Source organism: Pristis pectinata, chromosome 2 (genome assembly GCF_009764475.1).
Source record: "Pristis pectinata isolate sPriPec2 chromosome 2, sPriPec2.1.pri, whole genome shotgun sequence".
Classification (NCBI taxonomy): Eukaryota; Metazoa; Chordata; class Chondrichthyes; order Rhinopristiformes; family Pristidae; genus Pristis; species Pristis pectinata.
The window spans coordinates 121,540,516-121,562,162 of record NC_067406.1 but is presented as its reverse complement, the minus strand read 5'-3'; the positions used below and the strand labels follow the sequence as shown (position 1 = coordinate 121,562,162).

The following is a 21,647-nucleotide window of genomic DNA, read 5'->3' as shown; positions in this document are numbered from 1 at the left end:
CACAATTAGAATATTCTTCAAGGCCAATATTAAATGAACCTCTAGGTCATGACTTGTGACATAATAGAATTTCTGACCACCAATGTTGACATCCTTAATGCCATTGGAAATTTTGGGATCAGGACAACTTACAATGGTTGGTATTTGGACCTTTCCCAATGCAACTAATGAACCTGTCTAAAATGTGGAGGGTTAGGGGATGGATTTCAGCTGATCAGTCGTGTTTTATCTTCTGATTCAAAAAATTCAGGGTGCAAATCCCACTTCAGAGATTTGTGCACAGAAGTGCTACATTGATACACCAATGAAGAAACAGTAGTGCTGTGCTTTTAAAAGGTAAAATACTGCACTGCTGGTATGAACTGTGTTGGTACACAATTTTTTGGAAAACATTTCTATGAAATAAAATAATCTTCTAGATAAAAAAGTAGAAACTTGCTCTCAATTTTTAATCTTATGGGACTCCAGAAAGAAAGAGGAAATGAAGAAAATTTGATTTTGTTTGTTTTCTTCATTTTCTTTGAGAGTAGTCAAATCATTTTTAATTACTTCCCATCTCATCTAGTATTGTAAGACACTGGAATTCTTGATCACTGACATCAGTAAAGATGTAAATGCAAAAAAAATGTGGCATATTTTACACTGGTGCAGCTGGGCTTTAACCAAATTTTACTCCCCTAAACTGTCGACAACCCACTGCAACCATACCATTCAGAGCACCAGAGGTTTCAGCTCAAAAATATTCACAGGATTTTGAGCTAAAGTTCCTGGTGCTCAGAATGTTTTTATACCAACTACCTAAGGCGACCTAACACTTCTCGTATTCCTCATTGTGCTATAGATAAAATTAATAAAGATTCTTCTCACAACGAAGAATTCAAGTTCACAGTGGCTTATTTTTTATTCATTTTGAGGATTTGCATATTGATGAGAATTAATGCATTATTTTTTAAAAAACTGAATGAAATAGGATGATTAAGGAGAAAAAAAGTTCTAAAAAATAATAAGTTCAAGGAAGCATAGCATTCCTTATCACAATTTCTGTCAGTTACATGGTTGCCCATTGTAAGATATTTCTTTAATCTGCCACCCTGTTTATTGAATTTGTCATGTGTGTCATTGCTCCTTTGAGTATTATCATCTGATGACTGCCACCCCTACTCTTGTGCTGTTCTACCACTATATGACATTTCATAAGCTCCATAAATTACAAATCCTTACTTCTATATCTGCAATATTGTTAATGAACGCTGATGGAGACTTGCTTTGTTCGAACTCTCCATGGGCAAGGCTATATTATCTCTACCAGCTTCTCTTTAAAATTGTACCAGTGACTGACATTCCTGTTTTCCCTTGTGCATTCAAGATCAGAGTGGGTGCTGCAGTAAATTAAAGAGACATTTTAGATGTTGCAGTCCTTGGTTGATAAGTAATAAAACTGGATGGGCATGTAGTGCTGTAGAATCCCTTTTTTTTCTCAGTTCCCCCCAATCCTTCCTCCTTAAGCCACTTTATACAGATGAATTATGAATACGTGATTGTACTAATGGAATATGCAGAGAATTTCTGCTAGTGTTGTGCCAATAGAAACAGCCGTAGGGGTAGGCCGATCTGTTATTCAATTAGAATAATGTTAATCCATGCCTTCATGACTACAGTCCCAGTTCAGAAATTTGAGCACAAACTCTAGACCTCACAAAATCTACAAGTTTGCAGATGATACCACCATTGTAGGCTGTATCTCAAACAGCAATGAGTCGGAGCACAGGAAGGAGACAGAGAGCTTAGTGACATGGTGTCATGACGACAACCTTTCCTTCAATGTCAACAAAACAAAAGAGCTGGTCATTGACTTCAGGAAAGGGGGCGGTATGCATGCACCTGTCTACATCATAAGTGCTGAGGTTGAGAGGGTTGAGAGCTTCAAGTTCTGGGAGTGAACATCACCAACAGTCTGTCCTGGTCAAATCACGTAGATACCATGGCCAAGAAAGCTCACCAGCACTTCTACTTCCTCAGGAGGCTAAAGAAATTCAGTTTGTCCCCTTTGACTCTCACAAACTTTTATCGATGCACCACAGAAAGCATCCTATCTGGATGTATCACAGCTTGGTATGGCAACTGCTCTGCCCAGGACCGCAAGTAACTGCAGAGAATTGTGGACACAGCCCAGCGCATCATGGACACCAGCCCCCCCTCGTTGGACTCTGTCTTTACCTCTCGCTGTCTTGGTGAAGCAGCCAGCATAATCAAAGACCCCACCCACCTGGGTTATTCTCTCTTCTCTCCTCTTCCATCGAGTAGAAGATACAGGAGCCTGAGGGCACGTACCACCAGACTTAAGGACAGCTTCTACCCCACTGTGATAAGTCTATTGAACGGTTCCCTTATACGATGAGATGGACTATGACCTCATGATCTACCTTGTTGTGACCATGCACCTTATTGCATTGCACTTTCTCTGTAGCTGTGACACTTTACTCTGTACTGTTATTGTTTTTATCTGTACTGCATCAATGCACTCTGTACTAAACCAATGTAACTGCACTGTGGAATGAATTGACCTGTACAATCGGTATGCAACACAAGTTTTTCACTGTACCTCGGTACAAGTGACAATAATAAACCAATACCAATACCAATAGACTAATATTCCAATGCCGTACTGATCTTACACTGCATTGTCAGAGGTATTATCTTTCATTGATGCTCTTAAACCAAGGCTGCTTCTGCTCTCTCAGGTGTTGCAAAAAAAATCCCATGACAATACTTTGAAGAGTTGGGCAATTCTCCTAAATGTTTACCCAAATATTTATCCCTCAACCAATGTTATTAAAATAAATTTTCTCATCATTATCGCATTGCTGCTTTGGGATCTTGCTACATGTAAATTAGCTGTTGTGTTTCCGATATTACATAAAGTGACTACATTCCCAAAGTACCCATTCTGCTGTAGAACAGATTGGGACATGCTGAGGTCAAGAAAAGTGATTATAAAGATGTAAGACTGTCTTTTTTTCCTGATTTGATTCTTTTATTATTTTGCCAGCAGCATTAAAAACTCATTATCCAAGGAGGCTTGCTAATTTAGTGCTCATGGGTACAAAGGTAAGATCAAAATCTGCTGGATAAAGTGGAAATAGACCAATGTTTCTGGTAACATATCAGTCTGTCAAAACAGAATAAAACTGAAGTCTATTCACCTACTTATATGAACAAAGGCAGATTATAATTTTTTAGTTGCTGTGTTCAAAGAGATTTTTCTCCTTCAAGTATCTGAAATAAAGTCATTCCCTAGAACATTTGGTAAAATTTTACTTAATCCAAATCTTTAGGTGACCTAACTACTTCCTACCTAACTTAATTAAGGAAGCACAAATAATCATATGGCTTCATGTTTTGCATAGATACTTATTATCTACAACCACAATCAAGACTCAAATTAGTAAAAGCCACAGACAAAATGTCAACTGCTTCCCACTGTCTGTCAACCTATTTCTGACAGTTGAACAGCTCGATTAATAACAGCACAGCGAGGAAGCCACACAAACATAGAACTTTGAAAGAGAATTATGCTTTTAAGCAGGTACTTGATGAAAACATGAGATGAAATGACAAATTTATCCAAATTAACTGAGTAAATGTTGCATTCCCTGTACATTGTATTCCACGTAGTGACATGTGTATTGAACATGGTTTCTGACTTCACTTCACTGGAACCAAATTTCAGAAGCAACTGAGTTACTGTGTCACATACTTAACAATACAATAGAGGATGAATTACCCACTGTATTCACTGTAATTACCAATTAAAGTGTTCTGGCTTAATGCAGGAATACTTCTATTGTGTGTGTGTGTGCAATTTTATCAAAGAATCAACTAGCGCTTGGTTTACAAATATTCTATACCTAACGGCTTGGCACCTCTCTGTTTACACTGAGAAGAGCCAAGAATGTAGCAAACCAGATTAGAGATTTTTCATTTGCCAAATGCCTCTTTGCTCGCCGGCTGTTGCTTTATCACGTCTCTTGGATACATCACTGCCATCTCTTATAAACTGCTATTTCTTTGAATCTACTTCCTCAATTTGGATTGATTTGACTAAAAAGTAGTCCCTTGGTAGCAGGCATAGGATTCCTAGAAAGGAAAGCTCTATGTATCTTAAAATCCTATGGTAATATTTGGAAACAAGAAAAATAAATTTCTTGAACATTTTAAAATTAAAGGAAAGAGAAGGAAATACAGTCCATTTTCTGTTCACAAATTCTGTCAATATCTGTACAGAAAAAGTACACTAATGGACAAATCTGGTACCAGTCATTTACATTAGTGTCAAAGTTGGAGCTCATCAAAAACTGATCAACCTGAAGTGGATGGGTCCCCTCATATCAACAGGAGCTGAATATTACAACATTGACAAACTGTAGTGTATTCTTCTTTAGTGGTTCTTAGTCATTTAATTCATTAATATCCTGGTCCAAAATAATGCAGCTATTCAGGGATGTATTTGACTCCACCCCACAGCAGACTTTTCAGACTTTCTTCTCGGCAGCAAAGGAATGGCATTCATTGTCTGGTGTTCACTGGCAGCTCCCCACAAATGTTTCATTGACTTGTCAACAGAGACTGAAATGAATCCGGCATCCCATTTAGCAGTGCCACTTACAGAGGCTCTTCAAAAGGCTCTTCAACAAATTTGTAGTATTCTCAATGAAATTTAAATGACATATAGAAAGTAAAACAGAGATGGGGAAATATAGGTTGACTACATAATCAAGTGCAGGAGTTCCAGGCAGAATGCCAGTAGAAGATAGAACATAGAACAGAATAGCACAGGAACAGGCCCTTCGGCCCACCATGTCTGTGCCAAGCATGATGCCAAATTAAACCAATCCCTTCTGCCTGCACATGATCTATATCCTTCCATTCCCTGCATATTCACGTACCTATCCAAAAGCCTCTTGATTGCCACTATCGTAGCTGTTTCTACTACCACCCCTGGCAGCGTGTTCTGAAGGTGCTCTAAAGATAAGACCCAGACAGTGCCTCACAGGCAACCTGACAATCCCCATTCCATAGGAACTGCAGAGTGTCCAGAATCCCTAAAGTGCACCTGATGCTCCAGAGAAAACAATACAAGTTTGTCCAACCTCTCTTTATAGCTACTGCCTTCTAATCCAGGCAGCATCATGGTAAACCTCTTCTGAAGCCTCTTAAAAACATCCAGGTCCTTCCTGTAAAGGGACAACCAGAACCTCCAAGTGTAGCCTAACTAAGTTTTATACAAATGCAACATGACTTCCCGACTGTTATATTCTATGCCCTTAGTGATGAAGGGAAGCATGCCATACACCTTCTTTACCACTCTATCTACTTGCATTGCTGCTTTCAGGGAGGTATGGACTTGGACCCCAAGTTCACTCTATAAGGATCCTATCATTAACTTTCCCTTTATATTTGACCACCCAAAGTGCAACATCTCACACTTTCCCAGATCAAACTGCACCTGCCATTTCTCCGGACATACTGTAACCGTAACTGATCGATATCCTGCTGTGTCTTTGACAAACTTCTTCACTGTCTGCAAGTCCACCAATTCTTGTGTCATCTGCAAACTTACTAACCAACCTATCTACATTTTCGTCCAAAACAATTACATATATATCACAAACAACAGTTTCCAGCACTGATCCTCAATTACAATTGCTGTGATGCTCACACCACATGAGAACGCTGATATAGGAAGTGAAAATGGAATCAACACATTAAACTTGATTGATGATGACATCTTCGTAACTCATCTGAAATCACAGATCCTGAGAGAACTAGAGCTGAAAAGGGTCTACAAACAGAAACAAAGTTTGACCAATGTGCAAAGAACCAAGTGACCAATTGACAAGAATCTTAAACCATACGAGCAGGGAGTGAATGGGAGCAAAGAGTAATAATGTCTACTATACTGAGAAAAGTATAGTAGTTCATATACATGAACATACAGGAAAAGTTCACATGAAAGCAAAAGCAAATTATTCAGTTTAATGCTTGGAATGGACAGAGATCTTGAAACTTTGGTAAGCAAATGCAGTGTTTGCTGAAACTATAGGTACAAGTTAGTAAAAGCTCAGAGAGTACATGTAGATTTTTTGTGAAAAAGGGAATAACAATTTTCTGGCACTTATCGAGAATCACTCAGTGGGGAGTCAGTAGTAAGTCAAGCTCACACAAGTGAGAATAGGGACTACAGTAGAGGTTTGTGGAAATAAGAGACTATTAAGACACATATGTTGGAAATCTGAAATAAAAACAGTAAATGCTGGTAATATTTAGCAGGTCAAACAGCATGTGTGGAGACAGAAACAGAGCCAATATTTCAGTTCAATGATGAAAGATTATCTGAAACACGAGCTCTGTTTCTCTCTGTGCAGATTTTTCATTAAGATTGGTGATCAAATGATCTCTGCTATAGATTAATCGAGCCTGCCTGTTGGAACTCATGAAGCTATGTTGAGGCTGAGTCAGGGTAGACTTCAGGAAGTGAACCACCAAATCGAAGCAAGCCTGACAAAGAAACTGAACCCTCTTTGTGTTCAGGTTGGAACCAAACAGTCAGAAAGTGGATTCAACACCAAAACCCATAAGGGGATCAGGAAAACAAGTTGCCAGACAAAATTTATAGTTGTTCTTTAAATATGTTATATATTTCACTTTTGAATTAGGCAAGGAGGAGCAGAGTGTAACAGACCTTTAAGTGTAATGCATGCCTTTGCACCTACAGTATGTGTATGTGTGTGTGTATGCGTCGCATAGCTCAGACAATGGGTTGAATGGTCCAAGGCAATATCTGCTTACCGTCTGCCAAATAGTTGTGGTTGCAACATGGACTAACAAGCCTGTTGAAGTCCCAAATGAGGTCAGCAGGCATTGCTGTTGGTGAACTTTGTATCACTTTCTCATCATCAAGAGGCGGGGTGGGAGTCACATGCACAAGGATGATGTCAATATGAAAGCCACATTCTACCCACAAGCCAGCCCCCTAAACAAAATTCCTGTTTCTCAACTTCTAATTCCCTTTGTAGAGGCACGTGGGAGTAAAATAAATGTCAACATTAACCAAGACTGAAGCTTGCAATTGAGATCTTGGAAACTGAAAACCAAAACAACAAGACATAAGGCAAGACAGCTGACAAATAAAACATGCACCCTCAAGAGTTAATAAAGAAATGGAAATCCATGAAATTTATGATTTTCAAAAGAAAAGCCTTTAATCTCTACTTAATCTGGTGCTTTTTGCTGTTTATGTTCTTCAAATGCATCCAATTATTGTATAATATTCTAACACATCCCCCAGATATTATGGCACTATGAGTTGCTACAGATCAAAGTGAAGATACAGTATCAATTAGTGTTCAGGATCCCGCATTAACAGTTTAAGACTAACCAGGGAGTTCTCTAAATTTAAATTCCTATTTGTTTTTGTCTTTATGAGATAAAGCAACCCATCCTAAATTAATTGCTTTGATGCTTGTCAACGTGTCAGCAGAAACATTTCCAAATCTCATTGTATTTGGTAGAATTAACATTGAAATGTTGAGATACTATGCAGTGCGGGGTCACCAAAGGGAGGCATGCACAACCCTCTTAAGAGGTAAGGGAAAAGAAAATTATTTCAGGTCATTTCTGTACTCCTAACACTGGAGTTAGCACAATTTTGCTTAACTGTGGTCATTTATATAGAAGAGGAGTGCTGCAGAGTATGGGCATGCTTTATAAATTACTTACAGTTTAGAACATGCATCAAAAATATAATTGTATTGAAGAAATTTAGAGTACAAACTTAATTGAAGGTCTCAGCCAAGATGTAATGGATAGATTATAGTGTAGAGGATATTATTGCAAGAAATATTATCTCAACCAATGTTTGCTGCCTGGTATGCAAGCTGAAGAAGTTCAAGGTTCTGACTTGAATATGATATTCTGGTAATCAACATATACCTGTCAACTAATATTTTCTCCCCTACAATTCTTCAGAGTTGAACAAGACAATGGCTAACAATAGAGCTCTAAAATGCAAGCTTCTCTGTCAAAAAAATTCAAATACAAATAGAATGCTCTCACAATACATTTTCAGTGGACTTTCACTTTGTTTTAGTTTATTGTTTATAAAGATAAACTAATGCAGCTTAGAAAAGATTAATCTTGTTGTTTTGTATTAATTAAATAAATTAATACTAACTGAAGAATCATAATCTTCAAATGAATCTATCCATGAAAACATTGAACTACAATAAATCTTGTTCAGCAGATTTTTATTAAGGTTTTCACACAGATTAATAAACAATGGTTGGATTGCTTTATGTTACCTCACCCATAGGTGGAAACATGATTTCATAACAAATAGCGTTTATACCAGGGCTTGTAGTATACATCCCCTATAACCACACACCCTCCCCTCAAACCCCCACCCCAACCATTTCCCTTTCCTGTTGTGAACAATGACCTCCTAATGCAAAGTGAGTTTTCAAATGCCAGCAAGGCAGGCTAACAATCATTCATTTTTTGCAATATTTGTAGAAAGAGTATCAATGCTAATTTTGTTGAACACTAATCACCAGATTGATGGGATTTTATTATCTTTTTAATAAGAAATCATTAACAGTAACTCTTTTCAAAATAAACCCAAAGACAACATTAAGGCAACTGGCCAACCAAACACGCTCTTTCCCATCTGTACCAATTCCCCAAGTGCCAGAAATTCATGAAAAATATTTGGCGCAGTCTGGACCACTGAAAGAAGAGGCCACCCACCAATGTAGGCATTGGGAGATTCAGCTCCTAAGCTGTAGCAGTGTAGCAGTGAAGGACCAGCTTTGCCAGGAACTCGATGGTTGGAAGTTCAGTGAATAAGATATTTCACTTAGTCACATGTACATCAAAACACACAGTGAAATGCATCTTTGTGTTGAATGTTCTGGGGGCAACCTGCAAGTGTCGCCATGCTTCCTGCACCAACATAGCATGCTCACAACTTCCTAACCCGTACATCTTTGGAATGTGGGAGGAAACCAGAGCACCTGGTGGAAACCCACACAGACACATGTGGAGAACGTATAAACTCCTTACAGACAGCGGCTGGAATTGAACCAGGGTCACTGGCACGTTACGCTAACCGCTACACTACCGTGCCTGGCAGATTTGTCCACCTTCTGAGCAGAAGTGGAGGAATACACAGGCAGTTACATCTGGCCTATTTAAGGGTTTAAAGTCACAACATGTAAATAGATTGTGTCCTCTCTTGTAAATAACTCTTTACTGTTTTTGTATATATATTTATGCTGTGTTTCAATGTAGAAGACATTACATAAATATATGGGTCTTAGAAAAGACACAGGGTTGGCTATCTGATGTACTGTATACCTAGCTTAAAATTTCTTAGGTACCATGATGAGTTTGGACCTGAGTTTTAAGAAAACTGCAGATTTGAGGAGATTTAATGGAGATCTTCAAAGTAACTAACTGATTAGATTCTGTTGGTAGGCTTTCTGTGCTGGGTAAATTAAAGATCCTGGAAACATGAACATAAGTATGGAACCATAACTTATATAACACAGAGGTCAGCAATGTGCCTACATCAGCCCGCTGAAAGAGTGCATCATTTAGAGCCATTCCTCATATAGAGTTATATAGCACAGCAACAGGCCCTTTGGACCACCATGTCAGTGTCGACCATTGCTAATACTAATCCCATTTTCCTCTAATATGCCCATCAACTCTCACCCCCCTTCCCCAATTCTCCTGCCACCCATCTACACTGGGCCAATTTACAATAGCTAATTACCCTCCCAACCAGCAGGTCTTTGGTATGTAGGAGAAAGGAGCACCATACGGTCACAGGCAGAACATGCAAACTCCACACTTACACACTTACAGGTCAGGATCAAAACAGGATGTCTGGCGCTGTGAGGCAGCAGTGCTAACTACTGCCCCACTATGACACCTACATAGCTCAGTATTTTCTTTTCTTTGGGAGGTCATTCTTTTATGGAGATATGTTGACTGATGGATGAGATCCTAACTTCTGCAATGAAGTCAAAAACATTCAAAAATAGTCTGGAAAAATTCCTCAGTACGGCTAAGGTAACTATAATCTGAAGGTAACAGGACACTGGCGGATAAATGTTGTGTGTCTCTCTGACCATGTGCTCTCCCTGAACTTGTTTGACCAACTTTAAGAATCAGAAGACCTTATCAAATAGTTTGTTCTTTTTAAAAGACCTTAGCCTGTTGTCAACTAACAGCTAGGTTCCTGTGATGGAAGGACAGTGCATCAAGCACTTTATCACCGAATTTCCATCCTCTCTTTCAAAGCTCAACAATCAAATACCACCACAAACAAAATACTGCAACTATAATAATAGCACTTTCGCTTTTGCTTTGAAAAAAAACAAACATTTCAACATGAAGACTTGGCCAATAAGAAATTATACTGGAGTCAAAATACACCTAAAGGAATCCCCATGGCGATTCCAGCCTGTTGCAATTATCACAAATATTCCTCAAATTGATATGTGAATCAGAAGGCCTTTTGGCTGAAAATAATGTTACACTAAAGACTTTAATCACTGGTCAGTGACATGGAAAATCCTATTTGATCCAAAGCTAAGCTTTCTCCTCATCAACAAGCCCATCATTTTCCTAACAACATATATTACGCATTAACTATATCAAGGTGTTTTAAAGGAACAATATCAAAAACTTTGACAATTAGGCACTAAGTGAGATACCCGTACTGGAAATTTAAACTATACTGCTGTAGTAGTACATATTTCCACTTTTATGAGGAAGTTGGATATTGATCAGACTTGCCAAACACCTAAGGAACTAATGAAATGGTAGCCCAACTGAACAGCTGAATTATATGTGCAGGAACAGTAACCTTGCCAACCTTGAAACCAGTTAATGAAATCTGTTTTATGTTTACACTGCTTGTCTTGTTCACACACATATCCTTTCTCAAATGGCTTAATGAAATGAAGGTACTTTAATTCTGATCTAATGTTTACGTTACCAGCATTCTTTATGGAAAAACAGATAATGAAAGTACCTTAATGTTGTAAACAATAATTACAGAGAACTCATCATGGAAGAATGCTGTGTACAAACAAGATGATTCACCGTATGTGGAGGGAAATTAAGAGGCATGCATTTCCACTGACTATTTATATAATGCATTAGACTTGAATTTTATTGCCTGCATGACAATTACTGAGGATGCGGCATATAATAAAAGAACAAGGAAGGGGGCAGAGAGAAAAAAGTAAATAATGACAGAAGGAAAAGTGTGAGTAAAACAACGTCAATAGATCAAGCAGTTTCTTTCTGCATCCAACATGTTTTCGTCCAGAATTATTTATAAAATCATACTGGCACCAGTCTTTCCATTACTTTCAGTCTGGCCACAATAATCATCAAAAGTGGCCAGATACATGTTTGCCAAGCTTGACAATAGCTTTTCACCATCCAAATTCAATCTGGCCACTAACAGCAGATTAGCAGATCCACAAATACTAGCTACTTCAATACTACACAGGAGAAGGTAAAGTTCTTGAAAGTGAGATCTCAAATTTATTGCGCATAATCCTAAATTTGCCAACTATCTTGCCTTGGCTTGCTTATAAAGCATGAATTATAAGATGAAAAAGTGGAAATGAGTTGCTGGAAATTACTTCTGGTAATTACTTTCTGTACAGCTGAAAATGCTTATGTGGCACTTGGAGCTGAATAGCGAAGCAATAGACTTGATGATGCTAGCTGGTAGCTAGAACTGTGAATTCATATGTAGCTGCCCTAGGACAAAAGCCATGCAGTGGCCAGTATTTCAGGCTGAACCATCATTTGGTAACAACTTAGATCACTGAGCAGATCCAATTGACATTCATCCTGCTCACCTTGATTTGGAGAAGTTTGGAAAAGATAACCTAATTACTACCACTCTTTCAACAGCAAGGCCATTTAATAATACCCAATTAGTTTCTCTATATGCCACAGTTGAGAAATAGGTACAAACATGAATTAAAATTGACTGCACAAAATATCAACACTGTTCTTGACAAGCAACCTGAAGAATGGCCACTATACTGCATTGAATGCAAGTGAGTTTACTGTGTCAATGAACATTGTCACAATTAGCAGGAACATGCAAACTGTAAAGTAACAATTGATGAAAACTATTTTAGCCTATATTTTCTTTTAGTACAACCAAGCAGATGAGGTGGCATGTATTGCAGATGCAGATTTTCTGTTCACAATGACATTACTGTTAATTTAGGAAGTCTCTAAAAGGCATCATTTATGCCTGAGATCTGTGAGATTATCAATGAAATAGGAATACTCTAGCTCTATTATTAGTATCATGCATACTGCAGAATTGTGAACAACTCCCATACAAAATGTTCTACAATACTGCTGGCAAATGAACCACACAGTCAAAGAACTACCTCAAAGCCTATTAGGTACTAAGATCTAAAGCAACTGAATTACTAAAATATCAAGTGAATCCAGAAAGTGATAGAATGCAGAACTTTACTCAAGTGTAACACCCTCAAATAATGCAAGAATAAAACAACTTTTATCATAACCAAGAAGATGGGTCAGAAAAGCAGCAACAATAATTTGTGGACTTTTATATTTTCCTAGAAATTGTAAAATGCTCATTAAAATATTTCTCAAGCATACATCCATTGACTAAACTCTAAAAGCCAACTGTTCAAGTTTGACCAGTCTGGACTGAGTGCCAGTCGGTGAAAAAATGAGTTCTCAGAGAATGTTATCCAAGTCATTCAAAATCACAGTACTTGAGTGAAATGTACACAGATGATAGTTCCTTTAGGGTTACTTGTTGGTTTTGAAATGAGATTCAGGTTTATAGACATATTGAGCAACAAACCATGATTTTTTTTTATTGCAGAGGGCCTTGGAGAAGAAAACTGATGCTCCTTAATGTAGGTAGCATGAGAAAAAAGCCAATAATCCCATGATCATGCAGAGTCTCTTTGAACTTCTTCAAAGCTATAACTGATAACACAATAAAAGGCTGAGACAAGAGTGTGTGCTACTTTTTCTGCTCCAATTTGAGTAGACTGTGAACTTCCACTAAATCTGTATGAGAGGTCATATGTTTTCCTTGCAAGTGACTGTCTGTGGAAACCTGCTCAGAAGGAACACATCATATAACTGCCCAATCTGCTATATCAGCAACAGCATCACCTTAGTAAACCTGAAAAAAATTGTGATCATGCATCAGTGAGCCTTGGGAATGCACCAATACCAGAGCAACCATCAGCATTGATTATACTCAACTAATTATGGTTTATTAATTCAGCTACCTGGCAGGCATATTGCCAATGATGTGATACTATAGCAATTTTTCCTTTAATATATAAAATGCTGGAAATACTCAGCAGATTTCCAGCATCTGCAGTATTTTGGTTTTGGATTATGTAAATTGTCAATTAATTCACCAGCAGTGTCTGCTTCGACCACTTGATAGCACTTTTGCATGGTTTTAAAACCCAGTTGAGGACTTAAACAAAATCTAAAATTAAAACTTCAGTTTAGTACTGAGTGGTGCACCATTGCTTAGATGAAATGCTAAAACTCCTATGGTAGATCATGTGATTAATAAAAATCCAATCCATATATACTTCCTTGAATGCAGTTAAAAATAAATTAATTTAACTTTCTTCTTAGTTTTTTTTATTGTACACAAAATTAATTCTGCAGTGATTTGTTTTAGAATATTTCTGTGACAGGATAAGATGCTGCAAATAGTTATTTCTTTTTTAATAAACACCAAAGCGCCTTCTCACAACAAAAAAGACACTTTATTGTGGCTGTAATTGTTGTACTTATCTTCAGAAGTCTGAGAATGCTGGACAGGTTTACTACCATAACTTGGTAGATTTAATTTATCTGAAGAATATGAAGAACAGAAAGATTCTCACTCGTGGCAGGGCCACGGAAATTTAAGTCATGTTGATCTGAATACAGAGGCTCTAATCAGAGTCCAGAATGCCAAATAGGATCCTGCATGAGTTAGAGCACAGCAAGGGAAGTGGGACAGCATAAGAAGACAGAAGGACATGCTATCATGCAACCTCAAGTTATTTATCATTGCTGATAGTTTAGAAAACCTTGTCACTAATGCCATGTGAAAAAACATACACAGTGTGTTCTAACACCAGATGGTGATCTTTTGAAAGAACAGCAACAATAAGATCATCAACAGCAGCAGCCTGGTGATTCCAACTGGCAGCTTAAATCTGTAAAATATGTCGGACAGTTTGGTTCAAGATAATGGTTATCATGACAGGTTTGCTTTCTGACATGGGTCATTATCTTGGAAAAGGAAGAAATATGTCATCAGTCTTCCCACACTTTATCCAGAAGTTCATTTTTAATATTTCAGCTTTGATTGTGAGTATTGGTTGGGCCTTTAACTGTGTAGACTATCACATCAAGGCAAATCCTTATGTCATCTCACATTAGCATAGAAGTACTTTCCAGAAAATTTAAACAAAGAAACAAGAAGAGGACATATTTTTCTATTCCCCATTCCAAAGATGCTGAAGACCAACCTATGCCATGTTTAAAATAGGGTAAAATTATATTGCTGATCCAAAATAAAATTTAGGAGTTTCTAGCCAGCTCAGCTAAATGCTACACCATGTGCAGCCTTAGCAAAATATACCTTTATATGGAGTATTATTGTTTGCATTATCACCCCATGAGCAGGATGTCAGAAAAACTGTCTTTTGTTACTGTGCAAAAATGGTAAAGGTCAGCAATGCAAACTATTTATGTAATGCCTTTTGCTAAGATTGCATAATATTTAAGCACAATTAGTTCTAGTCCACGTCCAGTTCTAAAACAACAATTGCCCATACAGAAGAAAGTTGCAGTAGTGGTTTCAAGAAATTCAGGAAGTCAGCAGATCAGATATTCTTCCATGTTTCAAAAAGCACATTAAGTAGGTGTCTGTGAGGAGCCATGTCAGCTGATGGTGTAGTTCCTTTATGGAGTTACATGCAATAGAACAGACCTTGTAGACACAATTGCACACAAAAACATTTCCTCCATTAGCTCCGCATTTGCAAAGTTAGCAAAGGAAAACAGTTAGGATGCAAATTGTGGAAGGCTGGGCCAGTGATTTTGAGAGCCGTTGGAGGGGGATGGATAGGAAGGGTCAGATCTTAAGTTGGTGGAGGGAACAGGACACAATCAGGCTAAGATCTGTGGAGGTGGGTTGAAGTCAGAGAAGCAAGCAGAGAGCCCAAGCAATATCAGCAATGATGGGGGGAGGGAGGCAAGAGTAAAGAGATGGAAAAGAGCAGGAAGAGAAAACCCTACAGAGTACCTACCTGATGGAAGATCATTACATCAGACACAGGAGCTATATCTTAGAGTAGACCTCCTTAAATAATATTAAAGCAGCCTGCAACTTAAAACCTTCTCCTTTGAAGGGTCACAGACGCATAAGTTAACTTTGCAGTAGTGGCTAAAATATGTGCATTACATACCGTTTGCCATGTATGTGCAGTGTCCTCCATGCATCATGCATCTCTCTCTCTCTCTCTCTCACACACACACACACACACACACACACACACACACACACACACACACACACACACACACACACACACACACACACACACACACACACACACACACACACACAAAAACCTGAAAAAAATTAGCAATCTGAACCTTCCCTACATAAAAGGACCCAACTGACATTAGCATTCACATTTTCAATGAAGTTCCTTTAAGTGGTGCAAAGTCACATTGTGCTGTATGACCACATTTCTAGGCTACAGTTGTCAACCTGCTTTATAGTCCTTTAGAATGTAAAGGATAACATTCCAATAATGCTTTGAATCATTTTTTGTACCAGTCAACTACATATTAATGTTTAAAAATGTGCGTAATGCAACCTTTTCACCATTTTAATTACGTATACCCAGATCCATCTTTTCCTTGGCCAAAGCGAATGGATCTTACACTTAACCACATCAAACTCCAGCTACTACAGTTCTGGAGCACACTAATTAATATTTTGTCATTGGTAAACTTGGATATATTGCTCCCTAGCATGTTATCCGATTTATTAATAAACATACTAAATAACTGAAATTCAGCATAGGTCCGTACAGGGCATCTCTGATTGCTTCCATCCAAATAGATAATACACAACTTATCTCTTTCTTTAATCATCTCAACAATTTCCTAACCAGGTCAGTAATTTTCTTTTAATTCTGTAAACTTTAGAGTTATCTCGAGGTCTCTTACATGAGTGCTCATTGAATGGCTCATGTAAGTGTATATAAGCAATATTCACAGATGTTCTCCTGTTTAGTTAATCCTTCAAAATTGTTTTGAGGTTCATTCAAGCGTTAGCTACCCTTCACAAATATTTACAGATTCTCCCTGTTCAACTCAAATGTATTTTAAATGCTTAGTCACTTTATCCAAAATTAGATTACAATAACCTCCCTCACAATAGGTGACAGACAACCAAATCCATTATTTTCTAGTTTCTCTCTCTAACCTTTATATAATAGTTACATTTTCAACTTAACAACCAAAAAGGAACATTTCCTGAACCAAGTGAGCTTTGGATGATTATAGCTAAAATATATGCCATCCCTTACCTCTTGCCTTTTTAAGTGTGAGATGGTCCTGGGATTGACTAATCGGTCTGTTCCTATCCAATATGATTGTTTTCTTGTATGAATGTGGAAAAGTGATGCTTGTGGGTAGTGATAATTACCTTACCAATAGCTTTGGACACTATACAGTTTCAGAAATAAGCAACAGGTTTAGTGACTAATTAACATTGTCACAAGATAGCAATATTAATATAAAGATGGTTTTCAAGGTAGAGCCATGAGAAGGAATTCCTTCCTGCACAGTAGCCATACCCTTTAAATTAATAATAATCAAACTAAATAATTGAGATGCAAATGATTGCTGTAATGGAACAAAAATTGACAGTCAGTGCTAACTTACAATCAAAGCTGATGGACTTTAGAATTACAAAGGCTGTGTGAAGATAAATGGATAACTCATCTAAGAGAGCCATTGACCTCCCATACCATCGAGGACTCATATGACAATGCTAGAAACTTGATGGCACCAATCAGCAACATCTCTTCCCTAGTCAATGAAAATTAGAAAACTGAGATTCTGGAAATCTGAAATAAAAGCAGAAATGCTGGAAACATGTAGTGGGTCAGGCAGCATGTGTGGAAAGGCAAGCAGAGTTAATGTTTCAAATTGAAGACCCATTGTCAGAGCAAGGAAAAAGAGAAACATTGAGAGAAATGGACAGAAATGATGGGGCAAAGATGTAAAGGATAAAGGGAATATCTCCGATTGGTTGAGTCCAGGGTTGCCAAGAAGAAAAACTGTTGATGAACTTATCTAAAGATCATAGGTTAATGAGGACAGCTAGAATTGTACAGTGCTAGTTGCAGAATTACAGTAATAGTTGCAGTCCAGCATTTAAATTCCTTTATTCATCTTCTCTCTCTAACTATCCTCATTAACCTATCAATGAGCTAACCTCATAAATAGCTTATCCCATTGCAACCCTGGCCTCACCCTTTCCGAGATTTTTCCCTTCGTCCTTTTCATCCTTCCCCCAACCTCCCTACCACTTAAAACTTGTTTTATCTCTTTCCCAGGTCTGACAAGGGGTCTTCAATCTGAAATGTTAACTTTGTTTCTCTTTCTGCATCTCTTCCTTATCCTTTTCGTACATAAAAGAACGACATCTGCAAATTGTAAGCAAGATCGTCACCCAAATTCAGACTATACCCAGTAATAAACAGGCTGTTTATTCACTTCACATTGCGTTTGACCAGCAGTTTCTTCAAATCTACAGCACAGCAGATACATAATTCTTCCATTTCAATGAGATGAAAGTGATACATTCTAGTTACAAATAATAAAGACATTTTATTGCCCAAGAATTGGATTTCACCCTTATTTCATACACTTATTTGGTTTATTGCTGATGTCCAGTTGGGGATTCCATTCCCCCACCACTAGTCCAATAAAAAAAAATGTGCAATTGGGAATATTTACCATAAAAAGTTAGGGTGGTTTTCACCCTGATTATACTTTTAAAACACAATCTGCACAGTTCCAAATGGCGGCTGTCCAGAGAGATCACAGCTGCTGTGTTTTATCCTTCTAGATTCATAGAAAGCAGGTCACAGTCTTAAAGAATTCTCTCCAGGCAGCCACAGTACAGCAACATGAAAGCCTGGAATGGAGGGGTGGAAGGACATGTGTCTTCAGGCAGGCAGAGATCCAGCATATCTCTGCTGTGCTTGACTTTGAAAATGTGCAATTAGCATTCTAAGAGCCACTAATAATGCAACATGTTTGCACAGCATTTATAACTCTGACAGGCGCGTGCAGACATTAACACATCAACGTCCCAGTTGCATCCCCTCAGAAACGTGCTGTGGAGTTTGCACTTTGTTTTACTGAGAGTTAAAATAAAGATTGTAGGTTGCACATTATTGCTCCAATTTCTGTCAGTAAGCCAAAGGCTGGTGTTGCACACATTGAGGACATCATCATATGCATGAATGGTACTACACAAACGTCAGGCAGCCAAAGGTGAATTGGCCTGGATAAAGCCAGTCCATTTTTCAGAAATGGTTGTGGTTGTATTGGAACATGTACAAAATGGCTTTTATGTATGATTTACACATAAGAAACAAGAGAAGGAGGGTCTAATTTTCAGGCAGAAATTGAATCCATTTTCACGGGTATTTTATACTTGATCATTTTCTAGTCAATTACAAGCAGTGGATAAACTGAAGACACAGGAGCCTGCAGATGCTGGAATCTGGAGCAACACACAAAGCGCTGGAGTCCAGATGAAGGGTCTCTGCTTGAAGCATCGACTGTCCATTTCCCTCCAAAGATGCTGCCTGACCCACTGAGTTCCTCCAACACTTTGTGCGGATAAATTGAATACTTCCCTGCATGATCCACACTAGCATGTATAACACACACCTCTCATGACGTCATCCAGTGCCTGGTGCCCATTTCCAAGTCTACCAGCAGAAATTGGATATTAAAGGTGTGACCTAAAGCTGCATTCATAACTAACAAAAAATGGAGAAAACCCTGCTACTGATGGCCAAAGAGGCATCACTTGAAGGGTCTCCACTGTTCTGTCAATGTATTCTTGTCTGCCTCTGGTAGCCTCACTTTCCATTCATAAGCATATTTCTAACAATTTTGCTGGCTGACCCATAACTTCTAGCATCCCTTCTACACGATTCTCTGTATGCGCACACACTGTGAAGCCTGCTAGAACAATAAAACCATGTTTCACAGGGCTGCAGAACCACTCTTGGCATGGAACTCAATCTGCATAGATCGAGCAGAGGAAGGAAATTGGCCAGGCACACTGCTGATACACATGTCCCCTCCCCCATGTTTCTATTCACCTCCAAGGTGGCCTCTTCTGCTGCCGCTCAGTTAGGTTACTTTTGCCAATTCTCTAATTTTTGCAAGTCTCCTGATTGGCTGCTAAGTCTGTACACAACACCCTCAAACAAAGAGTGCACTCCAATTTCCAGGCAAAGATGTTTTCAACAAGAAGCTTCAACAGAAGAAACGTGATTGTTTTGTGACAATGTCAGAGATGTGATGCAGTCTTCTTCATCAAACCGACATCAATGAAAACGTCTCTTCAGAATTAGGAGGAGGGTGTGAATATTTTACAATGAAATTTAGTCATTTTCATATTGATTCAATTTTCTTCCTAATCAAAGAACATCAGAGTCTTCCATATGGTTTTGTGATGCAATTACTAATGCTTGACAAGGCAGCTGCACAATATTAAGTACAAAGGATCACCACTGAGACTAAATATGGATTGTCTCTCATCAGATGTGCTGTTCCAGATATACTATAATCTGCTTATGCAGCGGTGCAAACTATCAACTGAGTAATTACATACTTAGAATCTGTCTGAATGTTTTCAAAAATGCCTTAACTTTTCAGGCTTTATTTTTTTTTGTACATTAAGGATACACATTTAACACTAAAAGAGTTAAATACTCACGGTTTCTTGGGACTTCTCTTTGACATCATAGACTGTTAGTTTCACCCGCGTCTCTTCATAAATGGGATAGCCCGGTGGGAAAGTAGCACCAGTCAGAAACACTGGATCCCTTGTTCCCTGTGTGCCACAAGCAAACAGGCCTGTCTCAGTATGCTAACAGCTGTGCACAGGGCAGTATAGAAAGAAATGACAGATGAAGGAATCAAAAATAAAAAGGAGCCTTTAAAAGCAGCAACTCAATAAAAAGCAGATAAACCAGGGAAAGCTGCTCGGTATTAACAGCATTACCTCTCATCGTTATAAATTCATGACCACCCAGAAACCCACCATTAATAAAAACAACTGTTTACCATGTACTTTACAGCCCCCTTAAATAATGTTACCCCTAATTGTCATTTCTTTCCATGTGCTTTTAAATACACTTTATGTTAATAATACATTTAGAACAAATCCACTGACTTCCTTACTGTAACTGCGATTTTGTCACTGCTGTATCAACCTCAGCATTCAGAAGAGATATACCATCATGTTAAGTTTCCTCTATACTTAAGAGGAATGTTGATATTAGAATTCCAACTGCACCCACTGTGCACTTCTGTCTGTTGCTGGTGCAGCTGTCATTCTAATTTTAAACCCCAATGGAAAAAGTCTCAGCTCTATAGTTAGAAGGTTAGGTCACTTTCTCTGAAAGATCAGTAAATGGAGTATGGCATCCATCTGGAGAAAATCTCAAGACAAGTGGCCATTAGGGCAGTTACCACACCAATATTTTAGGTTCAACTTCATCACAGCTGAAACTAAGTGCCAGCTTATCATAAAAATGGGCCTAGAGTTTTTTTTATATTGCATAGTGCAACATACTTTTCCACTCTGAAGGAATTAAATCTAAGACTCAATCATATGTGCCAGTTGCAGATTGCTTGCTTGCTTCTATGATTTCAACACTGCCTGGTGGCATCAAATGGGATGCAATTCACGTTTTAATATCAATGTGCAAAATTCATTTATATATCCATGGATCCAAAAATGGCCTCACCTGATCCATGACCATTGAATCCAATGTTTTATCATTGGTTAGGTTGTTCCGAAAGATATTTCCTTTCTGTTCACTCTCAACCCCATTACCTGACCCCTGCTGCCAACATTAATCAGGTTCCTCAATAATTTCTCCAGGCCCTTCCCAACCACTGCCCGACTATCTTTCTGATTATCCCACTCTCCCCATCCGATCCCTTCTCCAACCCTTGATGTTCCAATCCAAGTCAGCACTCAAAGTTATTAACCTCCCCATTCCCAAGCTGATCCAATCCAACACCTTGCCATTGTTTCAACCCAACTGTCAAAAGTCTCAAAAGTCCGTGCCCCAAACCTTGACCCAAGCTCCGATTCTTTGTAACACCACACATCAGGTCACTCTAAACCATTCTCTGTCTCCATAATCCACTGGTTTAAATGCAGTTAAAAGTCCTTCCTGTAGATATTCACAGCATATCAG

At 38.3% G+C, this 21,647-nt stretch overlaps 1 protein-coding gene across 2 annotated transcripts in view; it reads right to left on the bottom strand.

The window, feature by feature from the left end:
- Positions 1-21,647, bottom strand: part of inpp4b (inositol polyphosphate-4-phosphatase type II B) — a 561,052-nt gene that overhangs the window by 200,269 nt on the left and 339,136 nt on the right. For both annotated transcript variants that reach the window (XM_052042054.1, XM_052042063.1), the window contains one exon: positions 20,153-20,269. In XM_052042054.1, the coding sequence (XP_051898014.1) occupies positions 20,153-20,269 (117 nt within the window). The remainder of the gene's footprint in view (positions 1-20,152; positions 20,270-21,647) is intronic.